At 36.8% G+C, this 20,865-nt stretch overlaps 1 protein-coding gene across 1 annotated transcript; it reads right to left on the minus strand.

The window, feature by feature from the left end:
- Window positions 1-3,273: 3,273 nt before the first annotated feature.
- Window positions 3,274-20,662, minus strand: LOC123865933 (proton-coupled amino acid transporter-like protein pathetic). Its single transcript, XM_045907153.1, has 10 exons — window positions 20,573-20,662; window positions 19,235-19,288; window positions 15,536-15,655; window positions 11,830-11,980; window positions 10,988-11,109; window positions 9,695-9,779; window positions 8,662-8,906; window positions 7,698-7,910; window positions 5,055-5,224; window positions 3,274-3,756 (listed from the first exon to the last, which is right to left on the minus strand). The coding sequence occupies exons 2-10, from the start codon at window positions 19,273-19,275 to the stop codon at window positions 3,485-3,487; spliced, it is 1,419 nt and encodes a 472-aa protein (XP_045763109.1). The 5' UTR covers window positions 19,276-19,288; window positions 20,573-20,662; the 3' UTR covers window positions 3,274-3,484.
- Between the last annotated feature and the right edge of the window lie 203 nt (window positions 20,663-20,865).

The raw sequence follows: 20,865 nt of genomic DNA on the forward strand, positions 1-20,865 counted from the left end.
ACATTAAGGATTTGCCTCACGACAAAAAAAAAGGTTCTATCCCAATAGAATATTTATGTTCTAACCTAACTTAACCAAAGATTTTGAGAAATTCCTACGCAATCTCGAAGCCTGATTCCACGCGGGCAATGTCGCAAGAAAAACGTACCTAAATCCATTAGCAACTTTGAAATGCTAACAGTTCCTAAATGGCACTTGAATTATGTTTTACGGAGCTTTCAAAACGCTGAAAATTAATGTTCCAAGGATTTCAAGCAATTTAGTGAGTTTAAAACAGATTGAAATAGATTACTGAAGGCGTATTATCTTCCTTTTTTCTTTGTCTTTTTCAATGGAATTCATATTGTTGGAATTCCAGTGCTAATCCTTATTACTGAGGTTTGTGACCCTTTTTAATTAAAAGCAGGCAATGCACGTTGTTATATTTTTTGTATAATAAACCGTGGGCTTCCAAATCTTTTCGCATATGACTCGACCTAGTAGGTAGGTTTTTGATTGGTAGGTAAATAGTTTGTCTAGGTAGGTACGTTTAAGTTTTTATATCTAGATATTAGTTATACTCGTATCTTCCAAACCCGTTTTAACACTTTAGGGGTCGACCCGATCAAGCTAGTAGTTTGAGCTGTGCGTTGATAGATCAGTCAGTCAATCAGTCAGTCAGCTTTTCCTTTTATATTATGTAAGTAGTTATAGTTGGCAGTGGGAGACATACCAAGCGTTTCGATTGGTCAATTCCTTTTCAACCATCTGTTTCAACATCGGAAACGGACCAATCAGAGGCGGCCTCATATTCTAACGACCAGTGAAATTGTCAAAATATCATTGCCTTACAATATCACTGTAGTGACCCCGTGAGATTATAATGACACTAAAATCAGAATGTTAAGAGAGCTCTCTCCGTCACTCGTTTCATATAAACGTAGTTCCAATTTCATTTGAATATTAAGCAACCAAAGTCCATGAAATTTTGCAGACATATTCTAGAAACTAATATCTATGTCTGTGGTTTTCCAGATTTCTGTTAAAATATTCGGTTTCAAAGTTACGCGGTCTTAAAAATTTACATACAAATCTTTGAGCCCCTGTAATTTTAAAACTATATATTTTTAGAAAAATCTAAATCACCACAGACACAGATGTTAGTTTCTAGAATATGTCTGCAAAATTTCATGGACTTTGGTTGCTTAATATTCAAATGAAATTGGAACTACGATTGTATGAAACGAGTGACGGAGAGAGCCCTGCTAAATTGCAAGAAATGAAGTCGATTGACAATCTACCGTTTAATTATCACTAGTGAAATTGTAATATCACGGCTTTGACAATATACCAGCGACATATATACAGATTATTATTAATATTGCTAGTGGACTCTTCGCTTTAGGGAGCGTTGCGTAACTAGTTCGCTTTGATGAAATACAATAAATATTTTCTAGCAGAATATTTTAAATAAAACATTTAATCAGAGCTTAAGCACAAAGTATTCCCAGAATAGAGCAATCAATGATGTGAAGGCTGTGCTATTGGCGTTGCATTATCATAAGCCACGTGCAGGCAAGTCCATTGGCACACTAAGTTCGCACTTTTATTATAAGTTGTGCAAAAGCATGTTTATTTGTCCTTCAATCACCCATTCATTTTTTTTTATTCATTCATATTCATTCACAGGGTCATGGCCATGGCCGTAGCCATTTAGTATGAGAGTTGATAGTCATAGAGTTGAGTTCGGGGGATTTCATGAGAATAAAAACATAATGGCACACAATAAAAAGGATTAAGGATAAAAAAATTCGTAGGTAAAGCTCAACACCAGGCACCATCACAAACACAAGTTAACCAAAATTCTGTTTATTAGATAAATAATTATTTTACAAAATCATGGCAAGTTGGAATCATATTGTAATTGAATAGAAAAAAAAATCAACCTTCACATTTCTTAAGTATTTTATTTTAATTAAAAAATAATATTACATACTAATATTTTCCTATGATTGTAATAATATTATACTAACAATGATGTTCTTAGAAGTTAAAAATCCTTAAATTCGTGTAGGTAAACCTAATATTAGTTTTGCCCTTGCTTCACATATAGATATCTAAAGTAGGTATTGCGTACTAAACAGATTTTACCCAACTACAAAATAAATACTGTCAATGTATCATGGCACACTAACTAATATAATATTATATGTTACTTAAATTGTGGAATCTAAGCAATATCACATAATTACATACTTAATTGTTAATATTAATAATCTTATGTTGATGTTAATTTAAAAGAAATAAAAATTTGCAATAAAAAAATTTAAAAAATTTTGTGATTAGATGTACTTTACATTATATTTTTGCACACTGTCTGCGGCAGTGGGGACAAACAGATAAACAAATTCTTTTTTACGTGAGATATCTATTGATAACCTAAAACAATGTATATATAGATGACCATCAAAAGTTAATAAAACTAGTGGCAGCATAAAACGACCACTTGTGGCCGTATTAAGTACTTAGGATGGTAGTTTTATAAGTGTACCTAGATTACAATAATTTATCAAAAACTTAAACTATAGAAATATTACATGGAAGTAATTAATTTACAAATAAATAAATTAATACTAAGGTAACAAATAATGCATGAAACAAGATGAGTGAGTCTGTATGTTTGTGCGTACCTTGTACGTTAATCAATTACGTAATTATTATTATCAATTAGCTAATTATTATTTTTAGTACGATATCACGAAGATTTTATTAAATAAGTGTCGTTGGTTTCGCCTTGTTTAGCAGTCGTATTTTCAGAGTTAGTGTTTTATTATATTATTATTGTGTTGCTTGCATCTTGCGTGTTATTTAACAAAGGGCCACTGGTTAGTGGTTGTATTTGGATCGTGAACGCACTAATTTTGACCATTTTTTGTCCGTTTTACAAGTAATATGTCTATAGTAATAAGTCTATGTTTGACGTTATATTACTTTGACACTTGAAATAGGTCCACTTTGTCGGAATGTGAAAACTCGTGTTAATACGGCAAGTGTTGTTCCACACTTGTGCCACGCGCAAAAACCGTACACGTTTCGCTCATAAGAATATAATGTGGATAATGGATATACGAGTAGTTTGCGAGCAGTTCGCGTGCATGTTGTACAAGTCCCGGCGTGTACGTGTTCGTAAGTTTTTGAGAGTGAGCACAAACACTATCTATATACATAAGCGTTCGCGATATTCACGTACACACAGACATTATAGTGACGAAAAGAAAGAAAAGAAAAAGAAAGAAAAGACGTTTATTTTTGAAAGCCGTGCCACACATTACAAGTTATACCTACGGGTTAGATAATACCGGCGCCTCTAATACTAATTAAAAGACCTCAAGCAGAAGACGCGCCTATAGGTGTTCGGTGCACCTTGTGTTCTCGGTTCGTGCGTGTACGCAAGTGTGGATTACCCTTTCAAAAACATAGCGTTAGCAGTAAGTGACTTATCGGATTACGTCAATGTGACATTTTCATGACTGATACCACTTTTATCATGGATCATTTCGGCGATTGAAACATATGATCCAGATACAAGTGCGATAACAGCAATGATCATGATGATGGTGTTTTTGATAAGAATATAGTTCCATCTGCCGAGATCCCTGTCCCAACGGTAGACCGTGTCGATCAGCGCTGGGATCAGGAGGCCTAGGGTGGAGAAGAAGATGGCGCCCACGAGGCTGATCACGAGCTCCAAGTTAGGGAATAGGACAGCAACTGCAACTGTAAACAAGGAGAAATTACTAAAATCAATACTTATATATTACTAATAAACTAGGGGACGCCCGCGGCTTCGCCCGCGTGGACTCTTCACTTTTCCGAGATAAAAAGTAGCCTCCTTCCCCGGGATGTATCCCAAGTTTGTACCAAATTTCATTAAAATCGGTTCAGTGGTTGGGCCGTGAAAACGTAGCAGACACACAGACAGACAGACAGACAGATAGACAGACAGACAGACACACTTTCGCATTTATAATATTAAGTATGGATAGTATGGCTTATTATTATAGAATCGAAAAGTAATAATCATCGTCATCAAAATCATCATCAACCCATCACCGGCTTACTACTGAGCATGGGTAAGAATAAGGAGGGTTTAGCCATAGTCCACCACGCTGGCCAAGTGCGGATTGGCAGACCTCTCACACCTTTGAGAACAATATGGACAAGTGTAAATTAAAAATTTATAACACCTCCGACAAGTGAAGGTCACAGTAACTAGAAAACTTTCAAACGGCTGAATCGATTTTCTTGAATTATAGCTAAGAACACTTTCGATCAAGCCACACAGATACACACGTCAAACTTATAACACTCCTCTTTTTGGGTCGGGGGTTAAAGAATGATTTAAGTAATGTTACAAAGTTTTTAATAAAATCCGATTGCACATCTAAAACAATAAGCATTTCCTATTTGTGTTCTTATGTTCGATAACTAATTAAATAGTAGTCGAATACAAAGCTCCTCAAATATTATTGTAAGCTAAGCTTCCGTAGCTTCCTTTACCGCTCGCTCGAAGCGTTGTGGTTTCATTAATTACTAGGTATTCTAGAATGTAATTAGATTTACTTACTTACTTTTTACTTTTATCTGGATCTAGGTTCGTTAAATGTACCGTTGGAAATCGCAATAAATTAAAAATCAAAATTTGTTTATTTCAGAATATTACAATAAAACTTAGCAGAGGACTGTCTGTTGTACGTAGTTTTATTTTCTCCATACAAACGTAGTTTTATTTCCATTTGAACAAAGTCAATAAAATTTTGTAAACACATTGTAGAAACTATAATAATAGGTATCTGTGTCTGAAGTTTGCCAGATTTCCGTAGATATTTCTAGCTTTAAAGTTACGTGGGTTTGATTTACATGTAAATCCTTGAGCCCGTGTAACTTTGAAGCAACGCCCCTCTATATGAGGGGTCGGATATTCAATCCTGGGCACGCACCTTTAATTTTTCAGAGTTATGTGTATTTAGAAAAAGCAAAATAAGTACGCATTTAATAATAAAACTTTGTCTTACCAACAATAGTGAGTAACGTAGTTCGAATTCCAATTTGTATAACATTCTCGTATTTATCAGACTTTCGCTTGGCCAACATACGGTTGATTTTTTCCATTGGAACGTAGAACTGGAGGGCGAATGATAAATAGATGACCACCGCCATCAACAGCTTGGCTCCTTGTGCTACCCTGAAATAATAGAGGTCCATTTATGAGCTTTTACGGTCGATTAGTGGTTTATAATGGAGAGTAGAGAGTACAGATCGCCTATGAGATGGACAGATCAAGTGAGGCCTGTAATGGATATTCCCTTACATGAGTTCACAAATTGAGCAGCTGTTATTGACTGGCTATCATAACTGAGCCCCGAGCCGCACGCACGATTCGGGTGCTTGCTAAAATAATTGTATCAACGACTACAGCGTAATCCGTTCCATAGCGAGTTGATTTCAAGAGATGGTGTCAAAGACGTTATTATAAGGATGTAACAAGTGTAAATAAAAAATTTATAACACCCCCGACAAGTGAAGGTTACAGTAACTAGAAAAGAGCTGATAACTTTCAAACCGCTGAACCAATTTTCTTGGATTATAGCTAAGAACACTCTTCGATCGATTCGAACGATCAAGCCACCTTTCAAACAAAAAAAAAACTAAATTAAAATCGGTTCATTAGTTTAGGAGCTACTATGCCACAGACAGATACACAGATACACACGTCAAACTTATAACACCCCTCTTTTTGGGTTGAGGGTTAAAAACGCTTGAAAAAGGTGAAACAATCCAAAAAGAACAAACAAAAGAAAAAATTCTTGCCACGTAGAGCTGCATTGCAAACAATATATTGTTATTAGCGCCATTGAAAAATTAGTTACATACGCTGCACTTTAATTAAAATAATAGAGGTTGATTATTGGGCATTGAGTGGTTATTAATTGAAAGCTAAAGTATTCCAAGTCTACTTCGATAAAATCTAATTGGTAGAATGCCTCTGATAACACACGAGCGGTAGAATTAGCTGAAACAGTCCTATGGTAACGGATCTAACTGTTTGGATTAATTTTAGTTTTTAACCCCCGACCCAAAAAGAGGGGTGTTATAAGTTTGACGTGTGTATCTATCTGTGTATCTGTGTGTCTGTGTATCTGTGTATCTGTCTGTGGCACCGTAGCGCCTAAACCAATGAACCAATTTTAATTTAGTTTTTTTTTGTTTGAAAGGTGGCTTGATCGAAAGTGTTCTTAGCTATAATCCAAGAAAATCGGTTCAGCCGTTTGAAAGTTATTAGCTCTTTTCTAGTTACTTAACCTTCACTGGTCGGGGGTGTTGAAAATTTTTAATTTACACTTGTAGATAATATGTATTTGACTTTCCAAGTTTATCATAATAATAAGTGTCATCTCACGGGAATTCACGGATAACACCGTCAATTCGAAGGACGCCGAACGAAGCTTGGTCGCCCCCAGTGACATAATATCAAAGAGCTCTGGGCGACCGACACATAAACGATAAACTGACTGACATAAATACTACTGCTTAAACTGTTGGAGCTAGAAACCGGAGATTTTCAACCCCAGACCCAAAAATAGGGGTGTTTTAAGTTTGACATGTGTATCTGTGTGTTTGTATATATGTCTGTAGCATCGTAGCTCCTAAACAAGTGAACCGATTTTGATTGAGTTCTTTTTGGTTGAAAGGTCGCTTGATCGAGAGTGTTCTTAGCTATAATCCAAGAGAATCTGTTCAGCCGTTTGAAGATTATCAGCTCTTTTCTAGTTTTCTTATTAGATTAATATATCCGACCAATAGGTACATATTGGTATCCAGCCAAATTCTAACAAAGACAAATTCTAATAAGGCGACACACTGGCATGGTAGTGGTAGTGCGTAATGTATATATTATATTGCACAAAGGATTTCAACATAAAAAGTTTAAAAAGCGTGAAATAAAAATAAAAATTTAGAAAACCCTGACACAAAATAAAATAATAAGTTATTATGTATTGGCCGTTTAAGTTTAATCTAATTAGTAAGGTTTTTATCCCTTTTTTAATTTAATTTTGAATCTAGATTTTCTTTCTCTTTTTAGCATTCGAGTGGAGCGGGAGCGGATCAACTTTATCCTTATTTTGCGATCAGAATTTATTCCACTTTTAGAGATTTAAACAATGAGATTTATCTCTGAAAATTAAATTTCTCTTAATAGATAGGTAATTTACAAGCATCTCATTCATGACAATGGTTCGTCTCAGGGATAATTAGCTTAGCGTGTTGGAGAGTGCCATTGAATTTCAGACCCATTAACATGTTATTATTAATTTCTGAATCAGTTATATCAAAATTAATTTCTCATTTATCTCATAATAGCCTGAAGCTGAAGGTTTTAGAAGAAAATTGAAAGCACTTACTGTGACTGACATTTTTAGGGTTCAGGTACCTCAAAAGGAAAAACGGAACCCTTACAGGATCACTTTGTTATCTTTCTGTCTGTCTGTCCGTCCGTCTGTCTATCCGTCTGTCCGTCGGTCGTGTCACAATTGATTCTGGATTTGACACTAACGTCTTTGGCAAAGAAATATGTCTTCGCCACGTCTTAATTTTCATATAACACATCATTTTTATGCAAAACACGCCAGTATAGCAAAATAATTAATATTGGTTACCATTGATCCTGAGGTAGGTTTAAAGTTATGCTGCCCTTGACAGCGTCGCCGAATTGGACGTATCCGAAGAATCCAAACACTCCGTACAATGATATGACGATGATCATAGCCGTGTTCAGCACTCCAGGACATCCCAAGAACTTCTCCGGATGTGACATTTCATTCTCCACAGGCATTACTACGCCGATGCCTTCCATTGCGAATATTACCGTACTGAAAAAGTTTTTTTTTAAATCCAATAAGTTCGCCCTTGACTGCAATCTCACCTGATGATAAGTCTGATTGTATAAAGGTTCTAGTATTTTAAACTCGACTACGGGTGGTTATATTAACAGTTAACAGTAAGTTATCTATGTTTTCGTCCTTTAAGAGACGAAGAGACGAGACTTAACTGAGATACGAGGCTTTAAAGAAATGAAAAAGAAAATGTTTTGTTTTTTTAAATTAGCTATATCTGAATATAATATAGTCTTATCTCATTAGTAGCTATAATATTATTAAGGCTAAATATAAGATCTTAAAAAGTGATTAGTTTTAAAGATGCATATAAAAAACTGAAGTAATTAATTTTTTGCCCTTCAATCACTTTGTTTTAAAGTAAGCGATTTTTCGACCCAAGTTAGTGCTTATTCGTACATCTTTTAACTTGTTTTTGATTTAATTAAATCGAGAATCACTAAAAATGCTCAGTTAGTTTTTGCTTTCATATTTTATAACGAAGCGTCTGTTCTGAAAATAACTTAATTGTTTTAGTGAATTTGGAAACAAATAAGAATTTGATACCTACCTATTATAATGAGTAACGTTTTAAAAATAGGGAAAATAACTAAGTTTACTTGGGTATGTGTTGAGTTTTCCCTAAACTTGAGGGCTTCAGCATGTTAACCTGATGTGTTTTCGCACTGGCTAGAACAAAAACTAAAAGAGAAAAGAAAGGGAGATCGATTTAAAAAAAAATACGTACCTAAAGAACAGCGGCCATGAAGTCACACTGGCGACCATCTCCCTCTCCTTTGGAGAGGGCAGGTCAATGAATATGTAATACATGGTGACCACGAACACCACCACGATAAGCAAGTTGGCGGTCGCTGAGAAAGGCACCAAGTACTTCAGATTCCTTATCTGGCAAATCAGTACGAGGGGTACTAAGCAGAGTGCGCAGTATACTTGGAAGGATATATCGGACTCTGGATACCACCCGTCCATTGCCTGAAATTAGTCTCAAAATTATACGGGATGAAACTGGAAAACTAGCAAAAACTTAGCGCAATTATTATACTACTTAAACACATTCCAATACTAATAACCATTTGCCAAAATCAATAATTGATTTAGTATTTTTTTAACTGGCAGTGTATAGCGTGCAAAACTCGGGGTCAATGTCCCGCCTGCGACGTGGCATTGACTCTGCGGCACCTATTCAACGTTCTTTGACCTTTATCATCGGTTAGATGTTTTATTTGCAATACATTGCGAGCTTTTTAAAATACAGTATTTAAAAAAGCGCGTTTTGTTTAGTGGTATCTTATCAGTAATCATCAGCACTATCAGCTGTCTTTATTTTTGCTAACGTTCTGGTTATACTCTTTATATTATGTTGGGGTCCCAAGCTGCTGGGAGGTTATCCACGAGGACCGTTGCGAGTGGAAGTCTCTACAAGAGACCTATTGTGAATAAGTTATGCAGTAGAGGTCTATTGGTTGATGACGACGGCGATAGTGTTTTTTTTAACCGCGAGGCTCAAAGCTCGCGAAGGAGCTCCTGAATAAAACGAGTCTCAGGCTAAGTTGAGCTGAGTAACACTGTTAAAATGAGACAGCATTATACCGCTGGCATAAATCTGTCTCGTTTTAACTGAAACTTAAGTCTAAGCAAAGTCAAAGTGCGCTCTACAGATTTCAACCTAAGAGGCCGAGTGGAACGAAAGGGAGAGGTGTGCGAGTGAATGCACGATGCGCGTCACACTTTTCTATTTTTGAAGGCAAAAATAAAAATACCTCTTTAATGGACGACGCGATGAACACTGTGTAGACACAGAGCAAGCTTATGTACGTCGCCACCATCGAGTAGTCAATAACTGTTCTGTAATAAAAATAAACATTTGATTCACTTGGCAATTCGAAAGCACTTTATACAAGTGTAAATTATTTATACTTAACACCCCCGACAGTAACTAGAAAAGAGCTGATAACTTTCAGACGGCTTAACCGATTTTCTTGGATTATAGCTAAGAACACTCTCGATCAAGGAAGGCCACCTTTCAAACAAAGAAAAACTAAATTAAAATCGGTTTATTAGTTTAGGAGCTACGATGCCACAGACAGATACACAGATACACACGTCAAACTTATAATACCCCTCTTTTTGGGTCGGGGGTTAAAAATTTATGAATAGAACACATTTTTATTCTAATTTCTATTCTATTATTTGCTACAGTACGCGACAGGTCGAGATGGCAATCGGGGTATGAAGTGAAGGGACACCCCGCACACCCGCACGTCACCCGCGCTATACCGCACCGGGTTGGTTCGGGGGGTGTGCAAGACTGTCCCACCCCGTTAGTCCCATCTCGACCTGTCGCGAACTATGTATTACATGATCCCTGAAACTTCGCCCACGTCGATGTAGGTACCTAACTCGGGTTTTTTAATGGGAACTCTTTGACTTAGCGGGATAAAAGTAGCCATTTCCATACCAGGATGCAAACTACCAAATAGATGATGCCCGTGACTTTGTGCTTTATTTAGGTTTTTTTTTGTCAAGAATCTCGTAGGAACTCTTTGATTTTCTGGGATAAAAATCAGCCTATGCCCATAGCTAACTCAGTCTAGTAGCCGGGAGGATATTATATTGTACATCGACTTTTAGAAAGAGATTTCGGCTTCGTAGACCGTTGTCTCACTCGTACCTACCTCATACCTACTCGTATGTGACGTTTTGTTGGTCTCAACGACAGAGACAACGCTCTACGAAATCGCTATCTCTTTCTAAAGGCCGATGTAGATACAATTTTCCCTTCAGGCCCATTTCCTGCCGGGTACTGTAACTTTCGTCAAAATAGGTTAAACAGATGGCCCGTGAAAATATAGTCACACTTTCGAATTTACAGCATGTACTAAAATTCTATTCTCTCCAGCCGCGACGCGCGTACCGCGTAGCGCGTCACTACCGCGCATCGCGGCTGAAGAGAATATCGTGCAGTGCGCTGCCGCGACGCGCAGTTCAGCTGCAGTTCAGTTGCAGTTCAGTTCGAGTGCGTGGGCACCTTAAGAGTTAAAAAAATCCCGCACCTTACAAAAGACCCCCAGCTCTGTAATTTCTTGGGGCCGTAGGTAAAGGCCGCGCCGCACGTTTCAGCAAATCCCATTGAAGGCTTTTTTGCTATGACGCAAAGCTCCTGAGACGACCTGACCTGAAAAGTTAATTCTTATTCAAACAAATACAAAGGACTCTTATTGTCATATTTTTATAACAATACTACTAAAGGGGAAAAAGACGGAAATAACAATAATGTTATGTTTCTTTGTAAGGATTACTTACCTAGTTATGTACCTACTTTAACGCACTGACTAAAAATATATATTTTTTTAAATTTTATTTATTAATATAAATAATGCACATAAACTTATAAAAATCAGTTTGTTGGCGAGTCAATCAATTAACAATATGTCCGTGACTTCATCCTCGTGAACTACACAAATTTCAAACCCCTATTTTACCCCCTTGGGGTTGAATTTTCAAAAATCCTTTCTTATCGATAGCTACGTCATAACAACTATATGTACTATATGTATGCCCAGCTCGACCCGTCCAGTAGATTGAGTGTGGATCAGTGAGTCAGTCAGTCAGCCAGTTTTTGTAATTTTATATTTATAATAAGTGGATGTAATTTTTTAATACAACGAGAGGACGCCGAACGATCAGGTGGTGCTGCTTGGGTGGCTCTAATGAGCTCTAATGGCCTTAAAAGTACCAAGTATTTAGTGCAAAAAATTAAAAGCTATAATATTTTTACAAACACTTTTTGCCGACTGATTTTTGAATAAAAATTTTGATCCTGCGCGCGTTCTGTGTTTTCTTATAAGTTACAGCCACAATTTTTTGAATTAAGTTCCTTTTCTAAATTCCTTACCACTAAAGCGACGGTGTGCGTACAGATGACGCCCGCTAGGATGGTCCCAATCATGCCGACCACTATGCCAGCGTTCTTGAACGCCGACGGCATCGCGAGGATGCCAGAGCCCAAGCATCCTTTCAGGAGATGGATTGTGGCACCGATCGTTCTGAAAGAGTATAACCCAATCATCAATGCATTTAGAAATAATATTGTTCTTAAAATATTACAATAAAACTTAAAGCTAGCCTTATCTAATTACTATACAAATCATGCCCGCGTGGAATGGTGCCAAGAATACTGGCTGCATATCCGCGCTGGACAGCCAGGCTGATCCGTTGCGCAAAAAATGAGCCAGCCCTTCTGTCACTCGATGGGGCTATTAAACGCGGTGGAATTTCTCGTAAAAAATTTTAAGCACTAAGACTCCATGGCCCCAGGGTCTTGTTCTTTGTATTTTCTAGTTTTAAGTTTAGTTGATATGTAGTCTTAACATCTATAATTTAGCTGCATCCCAGATACAGGCGACCTCGTCAGTGGCGGGTGCAGCGGCCACCAGCGTCGAACAGGCCAAGAGGCGCAAATATGAAAACCTCGATGAGAGCTTCATATTTGTGCCCTTGGAGAGCTTGAGGCCGTGGGGTTCGAGCTCTTTTCGAAACATTTCAAAAAGGGTTATCGAGTCAACTGGGGACCTGAGACCTGGCAGCTACCTTTACCAAAGCGGTAATCCTGCCAGCATCTTGGCTACAATGCCTTGCTACGGTGGTCCCGATGGTCTTAATTTAATTCATTTAAGTTTTTTTTAGTTTTAATTTAGATTTAAGTTTATTTTATAAAAAAAACTCTTATGTTGATGTCAATAAAATATTAGATAACTCTTAACATCAATTGTATTTTTATATTGTGTTATATTTTTTGAGCTAAATAAACTTTTATTTATTTATTTAAATACAAGTCGTGGTTAACTCACTGACTGATTCATCAATAGATACCCAGTCTAAGCCCTTGGACCTAGAAAGCGAAATGCACATAGATTTTCTTTAGGAGGTATATTTTTTTGGAGGAACAAAATCCGTAGGGTTTTTGTGGGCTTAGCTTTCCTCATTTCCATTAGCTAGGTGCACAGAACAAATATAGTATTTTAAATCTGTGGCTAGGTGTCTCATTTACTCAAAAACACGGCCGTTCATGTTTGCCTGTTTTGTCGTCACTTACGAGTATCACCAGGCTGGATAAGGACTAACGCTAATTGAGATCAAGTAAAAAAACCTTTGGCCTACCAGAAAACCTACATATTCACAATAATATGAAAGACAAAAGTTAATTGTTTTTACTGTAGCCTTGAATTCTTGCGATTATACTTAATTTGATATGTACACGTTCAAAACCAGTTATCATTGACACGTGCTAAGTAAAGAAAAACTGAAGGAAAATACAACTAATATTTTTTAGGTAAATCAAGTAGTTTTATATGCCTGGAATTGTACGTACTATGTCGCAATTTTCACTTGCCTAAATATTATTGAATAAAAAAATGTTTCTGTGAGTGCTGTGGTCTTAAAAGCGGGAAGTCCCGGGTTCGATTTCGGTTTCGGAATTCATAATTTCAAAAAATTTACTCTGGTCCGCGCTCTGGTGGGACGCTTCGGCCGTGGCTAGTTACTACCTACCCTAGTGGCAAAGCCATGCCGCCAAGGGATAAAGCGATCTAGTACGATGCCGTCTAGAAAGTGATAGAAGGTATGGGTTTAATAAAAAAAATTCTCATTAGTGTCCGTCTGTATGTCTCTCAATTTGATCAGAAACTCTAGTTTAGTTATTAATAACATAACTACCTATCACACTAATAATATTATAAAGGCGAAAGTGTGTATGTGTGTGTGTGTATGTTTGTTACTCCTTCACGCAAAAACTACTGGACGGATTGGGCTGAAATTTAGAATGGAGATAGATTATACCCTGGATTAGCACATAGGCTACTTTTTATCCCAGAAAATCAAAGAGTTCCCACAGGATTTTTTAAAAAACCTACATCCACGCGAACGAAGTCGCGGGCATCAGCTAGTAGTAGATACGTCTTAAAGCGAAAAATGCGCAACTGCAAAATGATATTATTTATCACTTTTTTTGTAATACAATTCTGGTTATCCACGACAATGAAAAGTGGGTTACAAAATTCAGTAGGTATAATAATACAATTAGTGGCAACAGAATCGGAGCGCCGTAAAATTGCGTTAGCAGGGTTCAGTGACCTTTAAAATAACGTCAACAGCATTTTCTTAATGCAATCAATGCAGCTGGATTTTTCGGTGATTTTCACCTTTTATTCTGGCGTCCACAGCTGGTCATTGGACGTCTATCGGTTGATAATGATCATAACAGAGCTCTCTCCGTCACTCGGTTCATACAATCGTAGTTCCAATTTCATTTGAATATTAAGCTACCAAAGTCCATGAAATTTTGCAAACATATTCTAGAAACTAATATCTGTGTCTGTGGTGTTTTAGATTTTTCTAAAAATATGTAGATTTAAAATTACAGGGGCTCAAAGATTTGTATGTAAAATTTTAAGACCGCGTAACTTTGAAACCGAATATTTTAACAGAAATCTGGAAAACCACAGACACAGATATTAGTTTCTAGAATATGTCTGCAAAATTTCATGGACTTTGGTTGCTTAATATTCAAATGAAATTGGAACTACGATTGTATGAAGCGAGTGACAGAGAGAGCCCTCTTAATGATGATCCGTCTCTAAATACGTACTTACTATCTCTGAGCCAAATTCATCAACATCGGTTCAGAGTTGAGACATGAAAAGATTTATATAGAGGCATAAATAGTTTCGCGTTTATAATATTAGTGTGGAGTTATGAATTTGCATTGATATAAGGTAAATGAATAAAAAACATGGTGTGGGCGGGCCTGTCAATGACCTCAATAATAAATGTCAGGACAAACCTGTTGATAAACCAGTAAGTAACAAAACTAGCTCAGCTCAAGATTTTATCAGAATACAGAACTCTACTTAGGCATTGAGGAACGTGTGGCCCAGTTGCAATAGCGCATACTTTTAGTCAAGTTAGTAGGAAGCTAGTGTTAGCTCCACCAGGGTAGGCCCTAGCCCATGCAGTGCCCGGGTGTAATCAGCACCCTTATATTTTCGTATATAGGGGGCCGACATCTTAACCACTTGGCTAATCACTGCTTCTCATTATAACTACCAATAACAAGATAAAGTTAAATAGCACTAAAACCCAACTACTACCCACGAACAGGCGATAGATAGCGATAGATAATATAGTCTAAAATTGTTTTTCTGTCGCTCTTACTTGTTACATCCAACTTTTTTGGACGTAACATCCGTCAGGTCGATTTTTCATAATTTTAGTGGTGCCACTGTACTGAACCTCCTCTTTTTTTCGAAGTCGGTTAAAAATGTAGGTAGCCTATGTCACCCGGACCATAATAATGAATCGCTTGACACCTCATTCATCAAAATCGACTCAGTAATTTAGGTGCTACGGTGGAACACCCATAAATACAAACTTACACATACGAGTACATAGACTGCTAAAATCATAACCTTTCCTTTTGGCTTTGCCGTAGTCGGGCAAAATGGTTACTTCCTCTAATTTAATACCTGTCTTGGTGACTCTACCCCCGTACACGCCGCTCTGGGTCTACGTGAAATAGAACACAATATTTCGATTTGACTTACGAATTTGGATGTTCCACTTCTCGGTGCTCGAAGGGGTTGTAGGCTTTTTCATCTCGGATGATGTCCTTGGAGTCTATGCTTAAAGTCGATTCAAAGCCGGTATTGGTTGTTAAATCCGCTCTGAAACAAGCAAAACGGAAATAGGAAAAACTTATCTTTAATAATACCGGTCAAGTGCGAGTTGTACTCTATGTACCTACTTTTTTAATATGTAACACTATGGAGGTATTTTTTATTTTTTTTTATTTGCATGGCGGCCATTTTTAACCCCCGACCCAAAAAGAGGGGTGTTATAAATTTGACGTGTGTATCTGTGTATTTGTGCATCTGTGTATCTGTGTATCTGTCTGTGGCGTCGTAGCTTCTAAATTAATGAACCGATTTTAATCTAGTTTTTTTGTTTGAAAGGTGGGGCTTGATCGAGAGTGTTCTTAGCTATAATCCTAGAAAATCGGTTCAGCCGTTTGAAAGTTATCAATCAGTACTTTTCTAGTTACTGTAACATTCATTTGTCGGGGGTGTTATAATTTTTTTATTTACACTTGTACTACTTGTTTTCATAGCGGCAATAGAAATATGCACACTGAAAATTTTAACTCTCTACCTAGTACCTAGGCAATACATACACATTATTATGTACATGAGATTAGTACAGCCCGCTGAAAGACAGATGGACGGACGGACAGACGAACAGAATGGACAGCGCAGGCTTAGTAATAGGAATCCGTTGGCAACATTCGGGTGCGGAACCCTATTTACGTAGACATCGCGTTCGTCTTCGCTCGGGTGGCATATTTTATGAAAATCCTTTCTCAGTGGTGGTCTCGACTATGATATAAAACAAAACTACATGCCACATCAATCAGCTTGTCCTATATTTATCACTAGCTTTTTCCACGACTTCGTTCGCGTGATGTAAGTTATAGCCTCATATCTGATGCCCGCGATTTCATCCACGTGTATTTCCAAAAAAATCCGTACTGGACTCTTTTTTTTTTTAATTTAGGTTTTTTGAAAATCCTGTCGGAACTCTTTGATTTTCCGGTATAAAAGTTACCTGGGTCCGGTTTCCGGGGCACAAGCTACCTCCGTGCCTATGTAAATCGGTTGAACGGATAGGCCTTTAAGAATCCCATGGGAACTCTTTGATTTTCCCGGATAAAAGTAGCCTATGTCCTTCCCCGGGCTGTAAGCTAACTCTTTACCTTCATCATAATCGGTTAAACTGTTGGGCCGTGAAAAGCTAGTAGACAGACAGACACACTTTCGCATTTATAATATTAGTATGGAGGATAGGATAGCGTTCATCATTGTCACGGCCCGAGAGGTCGACTTCTGAAATTATTTCGTGGTCAGTGACACCCACCCGCGGCATCAGTCCGTAGCGCTGACCAAAATAACCAATTAGCATCTCATTATAACTTATCACCGCAAAATTTATTTGCAAACAGCATGGCTAACTCTGACTGACAACTCAGCCGGAACTTCTATACAAAACCAGCCAATTCTCTCATTGACTAATGCAATTGGATGCAAAAAACGGTTAAGGGTGACTTGGGCTTGTATTGCTTCGGTTGTGTACCTAATAAATATATATCATAGAGGTCATAGGAAAAAATCATGTGAAAATAATTCAGTCCTTGCTGATGGAATCGCTTGTACAATAGCGGGAAATAAAAGGATGGAGGTTTTCGTCCGAAGGTTACTAAACACTAGCTGTAGTGAACTTGGGCATGTCAGTAGATGCATCACGCGAGTCGTGAGGATTTTCTGCCGCCAAAAAAAGTGACAAGCAAATTTTCACTATCATTTTCAAACCGACCTTTTCACACTAAGTACAGCAAATGTGTTTGGCAGTAGGCATAAATTATGTGTAGTTATTTAGTTAGCGGTTTATTGGCTCCCTGTTATGAGAGACCAACCATTAGATGAAAGTGGCCTTGGCTATGTATTCTTCGGCCTTCCGCATGTCATAGGCTACATGACGTCATGACAAATCCAAAATAAAAATATGACAAAGTAAAATCATTATGTTATACCTAATTGTTTGATACGAACATTAAAGTGCTTCTCATCAAAGATGCAACATTAAAGTGGAATCACAAAATTCTACGTTATGAAAGAAGCTTGAGGGTTCCGTTATTGCTGTTGATGTAAGGAACTCTAAAAATACGTTCCACTCCACTGAAGAAACAATTATTAAGTAAATACACAAGCGAAGGTCAATTGAAGATCTGATAGGTCGTCATTGATGATTTTTACTTTGCAATAAAAATAGATCTGTTTTTACAATATCGCACACTGATGTTTCATTATACATCAGCTGTATCGTCATCTCAATCCTTTGCCGTCCCACTACTGAGTACGGTCTTCGCTTAGAATGAGAAGGTCTACCACCGTGGCTAAGTACGGATGAGTAGACTTCACCTTTCAAATTCAAATTCAAATTCAAATTTATTAATTAATTGAACTTCACCTTTGAATATTATGGAAAACTGTCAGGCATGCAGATTTCTTCACGATGTATTCATTCACTATTAAAGCACCTGTAAAAGCTAAACCAGAGATAATTTGGAAGTACCTAATGATCTATACTTTAATATAATATTATAAATGCGAAAGTGTGTCTGTCTGTCTGTCTGCTACGTTTTCACGGCCCAACCGTTGAACCGATTTTAATGAATTTGGTACAGACATGGGATACATCCCGGGGAAGGACATAGGCTCCTATTTATCCCGGAAAATCAAAGAGTTCCTACGGGATTTTATAAAACCGAAATCCACGCGGGCGAAGCCGCGGGTATCCTCTAGTAGGTAACTTGATAAATTGCCCCTGCAGGGTATGATGATCACAAAAAAAGAATTAACAATTATTGTAAATTTTTGACAGTTTTCCTCTTATCTCAGCTTTACTTATTACTAGATGATGCCCGCGACTTCGTACGCGTGGATTTTTAAAAAATCCTCTGGGAACTTTCGATTTTCCGGGATAAAAAAATCACTTTCACTGTCCAGGTCTTCGACTATATTCATGCAAAATATCAGATGAATCCGTTGCTCTGTTGTGGTGTGATTGAAGGAAAAACCATCCAACCGGCTTCGCACGGGTAGCTTATTACTATTTTCGCAAAAATATCAATTTTTTGAAAACAAAATATACCTACTCAAGAATAATGTACCTAGCTTTCTACTGGTGAAAGAATTTTCAAAATCGGTTCAGAGTTCCAGAGATTACTTCCTACAAACAAACTTACAAACTTTTCTTCTTTATAATATTGTAGTATAGTATATATTATATTATAGATGGACGGTAATTCGTCTTTGCTGAGCAAGAAATCCGAAATAATTTTAGTTGATAATGATTGAGTTTTTATGTGAACTTTACAGGGAAAATACGTCGCGAACTAGCACAGTTTTAAAAAATTAAACAAACTTAGTTTGGCAATCCCAAATAAAAGGACTTTGTTTTTGAGGCGGTTGACTAATTTCACGAAATAACTATTTAAGTATAAGTATGTAACTAAAAAAAAAAGTATATAACTTTCTTCTCAAACTACGGAACCCTGGGCGGGCGAGTCAGATACGTACTTGACCAGTTTTTACTTTTTTTATTGATCTTTTTTATGATAAGGATTGCAGAACTTGATTATCATTATTGAGATAAATTTTTCCTCTTATAGATGATAGGTAGGTACTTACGTTGAATTAAAATTATCTGCCTGTTTTTCTTTCTGCGTCATCTTTATAAATTATCTATAACAAAAAAACGAGTTTTAGAAAAATATTAGGTATTCATTTTATTTAAAATTTTGATGCTTCCTTTTATCCATTCTTAATAATATTATAAATGCAAAAGAGTGTCTGTCTGTACATACGCCTGTCTGTCTATCTGCGAGTTTTTCAAGGCCATCCGTTTTAACTGATTTTGACGAATTTTGCACATTGGCCTCTTGTCCCAGCACGTGCACGTGTAGAGACAAGAAATATTTTTACATTGTAGTGACTGTGGGGTTTTTATTAGGGTTCCGTAGCTTAAAAGGAAAAAAGGAACCCGTACTTGCAGGTACGCCACTTGCAAGTGTCGTACCTGCAAGTTCTTTTTGGTCATTTTTTGAAACTATTAAGTATATGAAATATAATGTCCCCCTATCAAATATCAAAGTTGTTTTCATCTTTCAGCAATATTAAAAAGTTTTGTTATGCCTACACAAAAAAACGTGTCACGTATTTTTAAAATTCCTTTGAAATCTAACACCTAGCTCTAATTTATTATTATTATTATTATTAAAATCTATGATGCCAACATAATATTCTGTAGTAAACTAGTAACCTACCGCTACCTGTCAATATTTTACAAATTAGTAAAAAGTTTCCAGAGTCGGGTGTTAAAAAAATTATTGTTGGTACTAAAATAAAATATTTCAACTTGTTCAACATTTAAAATAAGGTCAGCTTTTATGATGGAAGAAAACCTCTTCCATTGCCTAAGGGTCACTGTAAAGATCAGCTCTTATAGAGATACTAAGTCCTTCTCTGTTCACTTCTTTTTCATATTACTATTTTTTTGTTAAGTATTTCATTTGTACAAATAAATTTAAAAAAAATCACATCATAAAACTACCTAGATATTCAGAAATGTTCCATTCGAAGTGTAAAATTTAATTTTTGAGTCTCTCTTCATATTCGAGAGGTATCTTGAAAAATAGTAAGGTCACTTTGCTAAGAAATCGGCCTAACTTAAATTTATAAAAATGTTTTTTTTTTATCTATCTGTTATAAAAAAGCCTTAAAATTTGGGTGTATGCTCGGAAATGCTAGGGTGTATGGATGTTCTGGGTGTCCCGTCTACCCACCCCGCACTAAAACACAATACACAAATTCGCCGTCCGTGGTAGATGGGCACAATTTATGTTTCCGAGTATACACCCTAGGGTGGCTGTTTTAGAAATAAACGTTTTTCTTTCATTTTTTTTTTCATAATTTTAGGGTGGATTAACGGAATAAACCACTATTCCAAATATGATGAAAACAACAAACCTTTTCTCACACGATTACAAAAAACTCGCGTAAATATACGCGAGCCTGGTTAAATAGTCAACGGTACGAATTACTCGACATTTGACAGCGTACTGACCTGAAAGACAAGGTAGCGTCATGCGCCTGAGTCGATAGCCTTAAAAAACTAGAATTAAAAAAACAACCATATCTCCAACATTTAAGGTTAAAACTCCAAGTCTTGTAAATAGTATAAAAAACGTTTCTCAATAAGAACAAAATAGGTAAGTGCTACCAAGTATAGATAAATGTATTGAAATCTTATCAAGGATAAG

The sequence above is a fragment of the Maniola jurtina genome, chromosome 6 (assembly GCF_905333055.1).
Source record: "Maniola jurtina chromosome 6, ilManJurt1.1, whole genome shotgun sequence".
Classification (NCBI taxonomy): Eukaryota; Metazoa; Arthropoda; class Insecta; order Lepidoptera; family Nymphalidae; genus Maniola; species Maniola jurtina.

What these genes read in the sequence shown, in the direction of transcription:
- LOC123865933 (XM_045907153.1), bottom strand. Translation starts at nt 19,275, where the DNA reads ATGACGCAGAAAGAAAAACAGGCAGATAATTTTAATTCAAC. An exon ending in AGCTGGGGGTCTTTTGTAAG is followed by an intron (nt 9,780 to 10,987) that starts GTGCGGGATTTT and finishes TTTTTATTACAG; the next exon opens with AACAGTTATTGACTACTCGA. An exon ending in AACCTACCTCAGGATCAATG is followed by an intron (nt 5,225 to 7,697) that starts GTAACCAATATT and finishes CTATTATTTCAG; the next exon opens with GGTAGCACAAGGAGCCAAGC.